Source organism: Macaca mulatta, chromosome 20, assembly GCF_049350105.2.
Source record: "Macaca mulatta isolate MMU2019108-1 chromosome 20, T2T-MMU8v2.0, whole genome shotgun sequence".
NCBI classification, from domain to species: Eukaryota; Metazoa; Chordata; class Mammalia; order Primates; family Cercopithecidae; genus Macaca; species Macaca mulatta.
In genome coordinates, this window is record NC_133425.1 from 85104136 (window position 1) to 85117150 (window position 13015).

At 53.4% G+C, this 13015-nt stretch overlaps 2 protein-coding genes across 5 annotated transcripts in view; both read left to right on the forward strand.

Moving 5' to 3' along the window:
* The first annotated feature begins 50 nt into the window (after positions 1–50).
* Positions 51–12925, forward strand: SPATA33 (spermatogenesis associated 33). 4 transcript variants are annotated; one of them, XM_015126822.3, is made up of 3 exons: positions 51–151; positions 535–708; positions 10278–12925. In XM_015126822.3, exons 2-3 carry the CDS (start codon positions 591–593, stop codon positions 10487–10489), a joined length of 330 nt encoding a protein of 109 aa, XP_014982308.3. In that variant the 5' UTR covers positions 51–151; positions 535–590; the 3' UTR covers positions 10490–12925. The 4 variants fall into 4 exon arrangements, with proteins under 4 accessions (XP_014982308.3, XP_001104069.4, XP_077843043.1 ...); XM_001104069.5 differs by having other exon boundaries at positions 62–233; XM_077986917.1 differs by having other exon boundaries at positions 62–233; positions 535–738; positions 10278–11387.
* Positions 348–13015, forward strand: part of CDK10 (cyclin dependent kinase 10) — a 35961-nt gene continuing 23293 nt past the window's right edge. Inside the window, exon 1 of the transcript XR_003725554.2 lies at positions 348–496. The gene's annotated coding sequence lies outside the window, so the exon portion shown is untranslated. The remainder of the gene's footprint in view (positions 497–13015) is intronic.

Genomic DNA, 13015 nt, shown 5'->3' on the forward strand with positions numbered 1-13015 from the left:
TTCCGGTCGCACGGGCTGCTCTCGCGAGAGGATGGTGGCCGGTCCCGCGAGAGGAGCGGGGCGGGGCTGCGCGGCGCGCGGTCGCCATGGTGACGCGCGCCGCGGCCGCGAGGGCTTCTTGTCGGTCGTTCGGGGCTGCGCGGCCGCGGAGGTGCGGGGACCCGGGCTTGCGCCGGCGGGGGCGGTGGGCTCACCTATGGGCCTTTCCAAAAGCAAACAGAAACCCAGGAAAGGTAAAGGGGGCGCAGGCGCTGGGCTCCCCGCGTCTCCGCCCCTCGGCGCGGGCCCAGGGCGGGGCTGGGCGGGGCGGCGCGAGCGCAGGCGCCGACCTCGGCCCGGGGCGAACCGTTCCTGCCGCCGAGTCCGCCACGGACGGCGCCTTAAGTGTCTTCCCGCCTGAGGCGGTTACGGAAACGGAGAGACTCGAGACTGAAGCCAGCTTATTCTACACCCAAACAGGCGACTGAAGACGATGGGACCCACTGCCCTGGATTCGGTAAGTCCCGGGTCTGACGCGTGATCCGTATGTTTCAGGTGAGGAGCAAAAGAAGGAATCCATCTATTCGGTTCCAAAATCTAAGGATAAGTTGATGGAGAAGCATTCGCAGGAAACCAGGCAGGCAGACAGGGAGTCGGAGAAGCCTGTGGACAGCCTCCACCCGGGGTCCGCGGCAGCCAAGCACCCGTCGCCGGCGGCTTCGCAGGAAGGTAGGAGACGGCGGGAGGGAGCGAAGCGAGGTCAGCGGCTTGGAGGATCTGGGGCTGGGGTGAGGAGCCTATACCGGATGGACACTAGTAGCAGGCACGCGCCCTAAAGCTGAAACTGGTTTGTTTTAGGAACTTTAGGAGGTAAATATCCAGAATTCTTGGTTGAAAACATAAGTTTAATGAAAATGTAAGTCAGTTCCCGAGTGAAAAGTGTGTACCAGGTGGTCGAGGGGCTGAAGCAGTGTGCGTGTGTCTCACCTGAGGTTCTCCTGGAGGGCTGGGCATGGTGGTGCCACCGGGAATCCCTCAGCCTCCGCACACTGGAACAGAGCCTTGGGAGGCCGTCCCAGGCTGGAGTGTAGCTCTCCGAGGGCTGCTGGCGCAAGCACATTGTGGAGGGTGACTGAGGGGTAGAACCTGGGTGCGACAAAGGCGTCCTTTATAACAGCCTAGTGTGACCAGACCTTTGGGTGTGTGTGGGGAAGATGAGGCCCTAACCGTAGGAAGAAGCTAGAATACAAAGTTTTCCATCAGTTTTACCACATGGAGCTGGAAGTGTTAAATAGTTTAAACAACGGAGATGCTGCCTGGCGCAGTTAAACCTGTCGTCCCAGCTACTTGGCGGACTGAGGCAGGAGGATCTTTTGAGCCCAGAAGTTCAAGACCAGTTTGGGCAACATAGTGAGACCTGTCTCTACAAAAAACAAATATTTAAAAATAAAAAACGAGGGCGGCATGATGGGGTCTGTGCCTACCAACAGGGAAGCAAGTTCCCAGGGGAGGTGGCCCCATCAGAGACCCATTGCTGTTGGCCCAGTGGGAGCCAGCAAGGCCTTGCAGTAAGAATTTCAGAAGGGTCAAGCAGGCAGAACCCGCAGAGCCTGTCATCTGAGGAGATTGGGGGCCTGTGCGAGGAGGAAGTGTTTCAGTTTCATCACAAGAATGAACCACTCGGCCGGGCACGGTGGCTCACGCCTGTAACCCCAGCACTTTGGGAGACCAAGGTGGGTGGATCACTTAAGGTCAGGAGTTCAAGACCAGCCTGGCCAACATGGTGAAACCCCATCTCTACTAAAAATACAAAAATTAGCTGGGCATGGTGGCATCTGCCTGTAATCCCAGCTACTCAGGAGGCTGAGGCGGAGAATTGCTTGAACCGGGACCTGGGAGGTGGAGGTAGCAGTGAGCGGGATCGCGCCACTGTACTCCAGCCTAGGCTATAGAGTGAGACTGTCTCAAAAAAAAAAAAAAAAAAAAAAAAGAACCACTCGGGTCAGACAAGAAAGAGTGTCGGGAATGACTGGCCTGCTAGGCAGAGGAGCTGGGTCTGGACTGGTTCAGATAGGCTTGTGGGATCAAGAGCTGGAAGTAGGAGGCTCTGGGCCTTGGACTTGGAAGAAAGGCCTGGATTTGAATTCCTAGCTTTGAAACCTCTCGCTAGAGGGTGGAAGTCTGCAGGAATAGCATCACCTTAGGGTGGCAGTTTGGAAAATGCTACCTGTCTGTCAGGGTGCTTTTAGCTGAAAGTTACAGAAAAGCTAAGTAAACACAGTTTTAACGCAGGGATTTAATGTCTCACAAATGAAGGGTCAGAGGCAGGGCTTCCAGGTTGGCTTGTTAGCACAGCCGTGACATCAAGGGCTTTGCATGTCTCTTCCTGACCACTCTCAGTGTCCACAGCCCCCAGTGAGTGTACAGCCCCCACACGCAGGCAGGACTGCGTCTACTTCAAAGGCGTTGCTCCTTGCTTTATATTAGCAAGGAAACCTTTCCCAGGCTTCGCCTGCCCAGCCTCTCTAGGACACACTCAACAGTGCAGATTCCGCAGGGGCTGGAGGGAGCTGTGAAGCACAGCAGTGGGCAGGACCTCTACCAGCAACGGAAGTGGGGGAAGGAGGACCGCCTGTTGGAAAGGCGCCAGCAGTGCCTGTCACACCAGAGGTGTGGGAGGAAGGTGGACATGAAGGGAAAACAACAGAGTGAGGACAGAGTTTCAGGAGAGAAGATGAAGTGTGCACGCTCTCCGCGCGGTGACGGGCTGCACGACGGTGAGGAGCAGGCTGCTGACTCCTTTGCCACACCGTGAAGGATCCTGAAGGTGGGACGCTAAGTGAGAAAAGCCAGAGGAAAGACCACTCATACTGCAATTCCCTTTACATGAAATGTCCAGAAAAGACGAACACATTGCAGAGAGAAGCAGATGAGTGGTTGCTGGGCAGGAATGGGAGTCGACCACAGCTGAACACAAGGGGCCTTTGGAGGGTGACGGAAGTGGTTTAACCTGAATCTGAGCCTGGGAAGCAGTGCAGTTAGCAGTCCTGGTCCCTAAGCCCGTCCTGGGGACTTTGAAGGGTGATGGAAGTGGTTTAACCTGAATCTGAACCTGGGAAGCAGTGCAGTTAGCAGTCCTGGTCCCTAAGCCCTTCCTACAGGAGCCAGACTTGTGAGTGAACAAGCCGTCAGTGATTCCAGGCTCTGGCTGGATCCTGGAGTCGTCTCAGCTTGAGGTGTGCACCTCAGGGGGAGCCAGCATCAGTGTCCAGCCCTAAGAGCCGCCCTGGACGTCTCAGTGAGTCTTTAGATGCCTGCAGCTGCCTGGGCAACCACAGGTGATACCTGTCCTGCCAAACCTGTCCTGAACCCATAAAATCCAGAGAAAAGCAAGTAGTCGTTTTAAGCTGCTGAGGCTTGGGGTAAATTACTATGGAGCAGTAGTGACCAGAACGGAAGGGCCATGATGGGGAGACAGTTTGGCCGTGAGCTAATCACTGTGGCAGCTGTTGGGATATTGATATGGCTTGGCTGTGTCCTCACCCAAATCTCATGTTGAATTCCCACATGTGGGAAGAACTGGGTGGGAAGTGACTGAATCATGGGGGCAGGTCTTTCCCATGCTGTTTTCGTGATAGTGAATGAGTCTCACGAGATTCGATGGTTTTAAAAACGGGAGTTTCCTGCATAAGCGCTCTCTCTTCTCGCTGCCATCCGTGTAAGACGTGACTTGCTCCTCCTCGCCTTCCGCTGTGATTGTGAGGCCTCCCCAGTCATGTGGAACTGTAAGTCCATTAAACCTTTTTCCTGAATAAATTATTCAGTCTCTGGTATGTCTTTATTAGCAGCATGAAAACGGACCGATACAGATATATTATACTGTTATCATAACCACTGCTGTATATGCTTAAATTTTTGCGTTACAAAATTCACAAACATACAAACAGATCTAACACATCACAGATTTACAGTCAGCTTATTCCACAGTGTTGGAAATTCTACCACAAATAAAGAACTTGGGGAAAAAGGAAGGAAATGTTAGAAGGAAACCTGAGAGACCTAGAACCTGGGCTCAGTCACTCCTGAGACAGTCAGATTGGGTATTTGGGGATGAGTCAGTGTTAATTTTCTTAGATGTGGCAGTGCTATTGTAGTTATGCTAAAACACAATCCCTATCTGATAAAGAGGTATACTGCAACATTTATGGGTAAAATCATGTCTGAAATTACTTAAAGATACTCAGGACACTGGGCGCGGTGGCTCATGCTGTAATCCTAGCACTGTGGGAGGCCAAGGCGGGCGGATCACTTGAGGTCAGGAGTTCGCCTGGCCAACATGGCAAAACCCCGTCTCTACAAAAAATACAAAAAAATTAGCTGGGCGTGGTGGTGTGCACCTGTAATTCCAGCTAGTTTGGAGGCTGAGGCAGGAGAATCGCTTGAACCCAGGAGGCAGAGGTTGCAGTGAGCCAAGATCATCCCTGGGCGATGGAGCGAGACTCCATCTCAAAAAAGAGATAGGAAAAAAATGAAGAAAGAACAAGACAAGAAAATACTGATTGAGGCTGAGCGCTGCTTAGGTGCAATAGAAAATATTCTATTTTCTTGTGTGTTTGAACACTTTCTTTTTTCTTTTTTTTTTTTTTGAGATGGAGTTTTATTTACTCTTGTTGCCCAGGCTGGAGTGCAGTGGTGCGATCTCAGCTTTCAGCTCACTGTAGCCTCTGCCGCCCAAATTCAAGAGATTCTCCTGCCTCAGCCTCCCAAGTAACTGGGATTACAGGTGCCCGCCACCATCCCCAGCTAAATTTTTTTGTATTTTTAGTAGAGATGGGGTTTCGCCACATTGGCCAGGCTGGCCTTGAACTCTTGGCTTCAGCTGATCCACCTGCCTCAGCCTCCCAAAATACTGGGATCACAGGCATAGGCCACCGTGCCCAGCTGGTTTAAACACTTTTGTAACTTTGTTTGTTTGTTTTGAGACTTTTGCCTCCCTGGTTCAAGCGATTCTTCTGCCTCAGCTTAAGGCAACCGCCACCATGGCTGGCTAATTTTTGTATTTTTAGTAGAGATGGGGTTTCACCATATTGGACAGGCTGATCTCAAACTCCTGACCTTGTTATCCGCCCGCCTCGGCCTCCCAAAGTGCCAGTATTACAGGTTTGAGCCACCGCGCCCGGCCTGTAACATTTTTATGAAGGTAGAGTATGCTTGATTGCAAGAAAATTTTGAATAAGAAGAAAAATGGAACACTTCTATGAGCTATTAAAAAATATCATGCTGAGTGAAAAAAGCCAATTGCAGAAGGTCACATGCTGTATGATTCAATTTCTTCTTTTTTTGAGATGGAGCCTCGCTCTGTCGCCCAGGCTGGAGTGAGTGGCGCGATCTCGGCTCACTGCAAGCTCCGCCTCCCGGGTTCGCGCCATTCTCCTGCCTCAGCCTCCTGAGTAGCTGGGACTACAGGTGCCTGCCATCACACCTGGCTTATTTTTTGTTGTATTTTTAGTAGAGACGGGGTTTCACCGTGTTAGCCAGGATGGTCTTGATCTCCTGACCTCGTGATCCTCCCGCCTCCGCCTCTCAAAAGTCCTGGGATTACAGGCGTGAACCACCGCGCCCGGCCCAAAACAAATTTTAAATGAGGTGGAAGGATCACTTGAGTCTGGGTGGTTGGGGCTTTGTTGAGTCTTGGTCGTGCCACCACCTGCTGCTGTCACGGGAGCCTTCGGGTGTCACTTTGCCGGAAACCTCTGTGACCGCAGCACTTCTGCCTGGGTTTTGCTCACAGCTGCTGGGCTTGTACTGTCCACTCAGCCAGCAGACTGCACTCGGCTCACACTCCTAGTCCAGATCCCACACCTGCAAACGGCGAGCCAGGTAGACAACAGTGAGCGGTGTGTGGGAGAGCAAGTGTGGGGTCTGGCCGCTGCGCACAGCCAGGCTTTAGGCCATCCCTGGCTTAAAGGTGGGGCTTCACTGGGGCCCTGCTCCTTTCTGCCCAAGAGCCTTTCTGCCTCCTGCTGCTATTAATCGTGTTGTCCGTGGTGTCCAGGCTGTTCGTGTGAGGGATGCCTGCAGGCTCAGGCTGGACTGCCCTCAGGTCCCCCTCACCTTTCTCCCCATGCTCGTCAGGACCTGAAGTCTGGAGGGGGATCGAGACGGTGGGGGCTGGCTTGTCAGCATTGCCTTGAGTGCATGTACACCTGGCCAGGTCATGGCAGTGCCTGGGCTTGGCCTCAACTTTGCTCTGAAATTGGAGTGGGCAGTGGGAATTGGAGTGGGCAGTGGAAATCGGAGCGGGCGGTGGGAGTCGGAGCGGGCGGTGGGAGTTGGAGCGGGCGGTGGGCATTGGAGTGGGCAGTGGGAATTGGAGTGGACATTGGAGTGGGCAGTGGGAATTGGAGCGGGCAGTGGGAGTCGGAGCGGGCGGTGGGAGTCGAAGCGGGTGGTGGGCATTGGAGTGGGCAGTGGGAATTGGAGTGGGCATTGGAGTGGGCAGTGGGAATTGGAGCGGGCAGTGGGAGTCGGAGCGGGCGGTGGGAGTCGAAGCGGGTGGTGGGAATTGGAGTTGGCGGTGGGAATTGGAGTGGGCGGTGGGAGTCGGAGCGGGCGGTGGGAGTTGGAGTGGGCGGTGGGAATTGGAGTGGGCAGTGGGAATTGGAGTGGACATTGGAGTGGGCAGTGGGAATTGGAGCGGGCGGTGGGAGTCGGAGCGGGCGGTGGGAGTTGGAGTGGGCGGTGGGAATTGGAGTGGGCAGTGGGAATTGGAGTGGACATTGGAGTGGGCAGTGGGAATTGGAGCGGGCGGTGGGAGTCGGAGCGGGCGGTGGGAGTCGAAGCGGGTGGTGGGAATTGGAGTTGGCAGTGGGAATTGGAGTGGACATTGGAGTGGGCAGTGGGAATTGGAGCGGGCAGTGGGAGTCGGAGCGGGCAGTGGGAGTCGGAGCGGGCGGTGGGAGTCGAAGCGGGTGGTGGGAATTGGAGTTGGCGGTGGGAATTGGAGTGGGCAGTGGAAGTGGGGAGAGACCAGACAGTGGGAGCAGGCACTGCTGAGCCTGCAGGGGTTGGGGGTGCTTCCTCGGCCCTGAGAGTACAGGGATGCCCAGGGCCATGGCTGTGGCTGGGTTGGGCCCCTGCCGCATCCACTCAGGAGGGGGAGGCTCCTGCCTGTTCCTGTCTCCCGTGGGATCTGTGGAGCACGCAGCCCTGGCCACGCCTTGTCTGCTGCAGCTGATGCCTTTGCAGTGGCTGCTCCAGGTGGGCTGCGCCTGCCCTCACTGCCTGGGTCACCGGAGTGAGACCCTGACCCCCCCCCAAAAAAAGAGAAAAAGTGGAAAATAGGCAAATGTTTTTATAAGTTTGGAATAGGGAACACCTTTCTAAGTTCATAGTCTCTTTGTGGAAATGTAAGTTGACGTAGTCTCTACAGAAAAGTTTGACAGTATTTACCAAAATTTGAAGTGAATTATACCCATTTACCCAGAAGTTCTAGTAATTTACCAATAGATAAACCCTCCAAAGAGTGTGAACACATAAATGCAAGAATGTTCACTGTAGCACTGTCTGAAAAAGATAAAAATTGGGAATAGGCTGGGCGCAGTGGCTCACACCTATCATCTCAGCACTTTGGAAACTGAGGCAGGAGGCTCCCTTAAGTCCAAAAGTTTGAGACCAGCCTGGGCAACACAAGGTGACCTCATCTCTACTGAAAAGAAAAAGAAGTGAGCCAGGTATGGTGGTGTGGGAATAATACGGTCCCACAGGTGAGATCTGTGGTCCCAGCTACTCAGGAGGCTGAGGTAGGAGGATCACTTGGGCCTGGGAGGTCAAGACTGTAGTTTGCTATGATCACATCTACGAATAGCCACTGCACTCCTTCCTGGGCTACAGAGTGAGACCCTGTCTGTAAAAATGGCAGAAAAGGGCTGGCACAGTGGTTCATGGCTGCTGTAATCCCAGCGCCTTGGGAGGGTGAGGTGGGAGAATAATAACTGGAGCCCGAGAGTTTGGGACCAGCCTGGGCAACATGGCAAAACCCTGAGTGTACAAAAAATTTTATTTTATTATTTTTATTATTATTTTTTTTTGAGACCGAGTCTGGCTCTGTGGCCCAGGCTGGAGTGCAGTGGCGCGATCTCAGCTCACTGCAAGCTCCAGCTCCCGGGTTCACGCCATTCTCCTGCCTCAGCCTCCCGAGTAGCTGGGACTACAGGCGCCCGCCACCTCGCCCGGCTAATTTTTTGTATTTTTAGTAGAGACGGGGTTTCACTGTGTTAGCCAGGATGTTCTCGATCTCCTGACCTCATGATCCTCACGTCTCGGCCTCCCAAAGTGCTGGGATTACAGGCTTGAGCCACCGCGCCCGGCCTCAAAAAATTTTAAAATTAGCTGGGTGTGGTGGTGCATGCTGGTGGTCCCAGCTACTCGGAAGGCTGGAGTGGGAGGATCATTTGAGCCCAGGAAGTTGAGGCTTCAGTGAGCCATGATCATGCCACTGCATTTCAGCCTGGGCCACAGACCAAGATCCTGTCTCAAAAAAAGAAAAAGGGACATCTCTCAGTGCTTAATGCAGCTGTGGGGCATTCGGCAGCTGACACAGATGAGGCTCTGTAACACAGCACCGCAGGCAAAGGGAGAGGCCGAGGCCTGAATACCCCATCAGACGAGCCTTGGGCAGGCGACTTGGCCTGTCCACCTTCCCCATCTGGTTAGCCTTGGGCAGGCGAGTTGGCCTCTGTGGCTCCCTAGTCTGACGAGCCTTGGGCAGGTGGCTTGGCTTGTCTGTGCCTTAGTTTTGTCTGTGAAATGTGGGTTGTCAGAGACTATAGCAGAAGCTGCCGTGTGTCATTTTTCACTGTTCTAGGGCTCACAACAGGTACACGATAAAAGCCAGCACTGTCGGCCGGACGTGGTGGCTCACACCTGTAATCCCAGCACTTTGGGAGGCCGAGGCGGTGGATCACCTGAGGTCGGGAGTTTGAGACCAGCCTGGCCAATGTGGAGAAACCCCATCTCTACTAATAATACAAAAATTACCTGGACGTGGTGGCGGGAGCCTGTAGTCCCAGCTGCTCGGGAGGCTGACGCAGGAGAATCACTTGAACCCGGGAGGCAGAGGTTGCGGTGAGCCGAGATCACACCACTGCACTCCAGCCTGGGTGACAGAGGCGAGACTCGGTCTCAAAAACTACTAATCATAAAATAATAAACCGGCACTGCCATTGCCAGCTGTCCATCCTACCTCGCATCCAGGTTCGTGAGCTGTCAAGTGTCCCCACAAAGCTGTAGAACAACATACCCACTGTAGTTATGTTTCTGTGAAAAGGTGACTGTGAGTCTTCTAACCCTGTACCACACACACGTGTGCAGAGCGAGCGAGCTCCGTCCTGCCCTCCCAGAAGTCCGTAGCATGACAGTCCAGGAAGGGGGCGGGTGGACAGCCAGGAGAGCAGCCGGCGAAGGAGCACTTCCGCTTCGCACTTGGCAATGCTCGGCAGGCTCAGCAGTTTCACAGGTGTCAGGCGTTCCTTGTAACCTTAACAAGTTTCAGAAAATGTGAGAGGCCAGGCGCGGTGGCTCAAACCTGTAATCCCAGCATTTTGGGAGGCCGAGACGGGCGGATCACGAGGTCAGGAGATCGAGACCATCCTGGCTGACACAGTGAAACCCCTTCTCTACTAAAAAATACAAAAAACTAGCCGGGCGAGGTGGCGGGCGCCTGTAGTCTCAGCTACTCGGGAGGCTGAGGCAGGAGAATGGCGGGAACCCGGGAGGCGGAACTTGCAGTGAGCTGAGATCCGGTCACTGCACTCCAGCCTGGGCGGCAGAGCCAGACTCCGTCTCAAAAAAAAAAAAAAAAGAAAATGTGAGCAACATCAGAAATGTCCATTTCTAGAACATTCTAATGAATAAAGTTCTGGACAGAGGGCTTTACCAGAATTAGAAAGCTTTGAAGTGGAAATGATGTCTCTGAACCTTGAGCTCTGAGGCGGCCCCTGCCGGGACATGTGCCCTCTCTCCTTCCGGTGCCGGTCGCCCTGATGCCATCCTGCCGCGGACGGTGGAAGTGTTTCTCCCGTTTTCTTCCCTGAAAAAGGGTGTCCAGCATCAGCAACCCTCATGGCTGAGTTGCAAATCCATGAAGCCCTGGAATGTTCATGGACAGTTTTGATCACTTTTGGACTCACCCATTTCTTCTGCTAACCATACATCTAATTCCTTTCCTCTGACCAATGGCAGGAGGTGGAAGGAGCTTTCCACACATCTACTAAATGCCTGGATGTTTTTTCCTCTAGAGAAACCTGATGTAAAGCAAAAGTCCAGCAGGAAGAAAGTGGTCGTTCCACAGATCATCATCACGCGAGCGTCAAACGAGACACTCACCAGCGGCAGTTCCAGCGGGAGTGACCAACAGAGAACCATTCGGGAGCAGGAGGACTGGGGCCCCTACTGGCGGCACAGGAACCCCAGCACAGTAGATGCCTACAGTTCACATCTCAAAGAATAAACAAGCACCCTTGCATGGCACTCGTTACTCCCTGCAATAGGCGTCTCAGGAAGGGCCGCCCCACCCTGTGAGAAGCCAAGGCCCCTTCTCCAGTGATCTCGGGGAGGGTGCACCAGGGCCACCCCACCTGTGAGAAACCAAGGCCCCTTCTCCAGTGATCTCGGGGAGGGTGCACCAGGCCTGCCCCACCTGTGAGAAACCAAGGCCCCTTCTCCAGTGATCTCGGGGAGGGTGCACCAGGGCCGCCCCACCCTGTGAGAAGCCAAGGCTCCTTCTCCAGTGATCTCGGGGAGGGTGCACCAGGCCTGCCCCACCTGTGAGGAACCAAGGCCCCTTCTCCAGTGATCTCGGGGAGGGTGCACCAGGGCCGCCCCACCCTGTGAGAAGCCAAGGCTCCTTCTCCAGTGATCTCGGGGAGGGTGCACCAGGCCTGCCCCACCTGTGAGGAACCAAGGCCCCTTCTCCAGTGATCTCGGGGAGGGTGCACCAGGGCCGCCCCACCCTGTGAGAAGCCAAGGCTCCTTCTCCAGTGATCTCGGGGAGGGTGCACCAGGCCTGCCCCACCTGTGAGGAACCACAGCCCCCTTCTCCAGTGATCTCGGGGAGGGTGGCACCAGGCCTGCCCCACCTGTGAGAAACCAAGGCCCCTTCTCCAGTGATCTCGGGGAGGGTGCACCAGGCCTGCCCCACCTGTGAGAAACCAAGGCCCCTTCTCCAGTGATCTCGGGGAGGGTGGCACCAGGCCTGCCCCGCCTTGGAGAAGCTGCAGCCCCTTCTCCAGTGCCGTTTGGTCCTGCCTTCCCCAAAGCTGCTTACAGCTCAGTCGAGGCAAGAGTGACTGGCTCAGAGAGCAAGCTTTGTGGTGATAAATGAATAAATTAGTATGTTCATGTTGGAAGTGGCTGGCTGTGCAGAGTGATGGACAGCAGATGTCATCTTACATTCTGATTCGCGGTGGACAGTTAAAACACTTGCCTTTGTTTCAGAAGGAGACGATGTGAATACTTGGAAGTTATAGTGAATAAGATGCCCCCAAACTTGAGGAAAAGGTCAGATTCTAAGAGCTAAACATTAAGATGTAATGTTCCAGAACAAAGAGGTACAAAGTCGACTAACGGGCCCCAGGGCTCCTTGCTTGACTGTAATCTGACTCAGCTTATTAAAAGGCCCTAAAGAAGAATGTGGAGTGTGTGCTGGGGGCATGGGATAGCCATAGCACTGAGGCTTTGGAAGTGGCCTTGCCAACGCTGTCCTGTCTTTCTGCCCACAGATGAGGGCTCCTGAGTGTGGAAGGCCATGGAAGGGACCTGAGTACAACGGCATGAGACAAGTTATCAGGTGGCTGCACCCTCTCCAGCAACCCTCAGCTCAGGCTAGACTTCCCCCTGTGTTGAGAAGGCTCTGCCCTGTCTGGAAGCCTGATGCGTTTAGTGACAGTGTGGTTGCTTTATTAGTTTCCAGTCTGGCCAACAAGCTTCCCATGCAGTCTCCCGTTGGCTTGTTTCAGTGGCCAGCGGAGAGTCCTGGACACAGACTTGTCAGGTGCCAGCGGGAGGGAGCCTGCTGCCTGCCACACACATACAATTTCTAATCCATACAGGCCTATGTAGTATATACACACATACACAGAGCCTTAGGAATCGGGAAAGGCCAGTCAAAACCTGGGACGCTAATTTCACTCTGCCACAAGAAAAAAAATAAGCTGAAAGATGAGTCACGCAAGAAACTGCTTCCTTTTTGTTCCTAAGCAGAGAGCTACAAATAACAAGTTAAAGTCTCTCCACAGGTAGCTACTCCTCGTTCACCTTGTGTGAAGTGCCAATGTGTTTTTTAATACTTTAAGTTCGACAGTACATGTGTACAACGTGCAGGTTTGTTACATATGTATACATGTGCCATGTTGGTGTGCTGCACCCATTAACTCGTCATTTACATTAGGTGTTTCTCCTAATGCTATCCCTCCCCACTCCCCATACCCCACAACAGGCCCTGGTGTGTGATGTTCCCCTTCCTGTGTCCAGGTGATCTCATTGTTCAATTCCCACCTATAAGGGAGAACATGCGGTGTTTGGTTTTCTGTCCTTGCGATAGTTTGCTGACAATGATGGTTTCCAGCTTCATCCATGTCCCTACAAAGAACACGAACTCATCCTTTTTTATGACTGCATGGTATTCTATGGTGTATATATGCCACGTTTTTTTAATCCAGTCTATCATTGATGGGCATTTGGGTTGGTTCCAACATGGAGAAACCCCATCTCTACTAATAATACAAAAATTAGCCGGGCGTGGTGGTGGGAGCCTGTAATTTGGAGATACTCCATCTCCAAAACTAATAGTAATAAACCAGCACTGCCATTGTGTAGTATACACACACACACACAGTCTTTGCTATTGTGAATAGTGCTGCAATAAACATATGTGTGCATGTGTCTTTATAGCAGCATGATCCTTACATCTTATAATCCTTTGGGTATATACCCAGTAATGGGATGACTGGGTCAAATGGTATTTCTAGTTCTAGAT

Excerpts from the sequence above, each read along its gene's own strand:
- SPATA33 (XM_077986917.1), top strand. The coding sequence starts at position 197 with ATGGGCCTTTCCAAAAGCAAACAGAAACCCAGGAAAG. Across the intron at positions 234-534 it reads CAAACAGAAACCCAGGAAAG|GTGAGGAGCAAAAGAAGGAA; the intron begins GTAAAGGGGGCG and ends CGTATGTTTCAG. Across the intron at positions 739-10,277 it reads GCGGGAGGGAGCGAAGCGAG|AGAAACCTGATGTAAAGCAA; the intron begins GTCAGCGGCTTG and ends TTTTTCCTCTAG.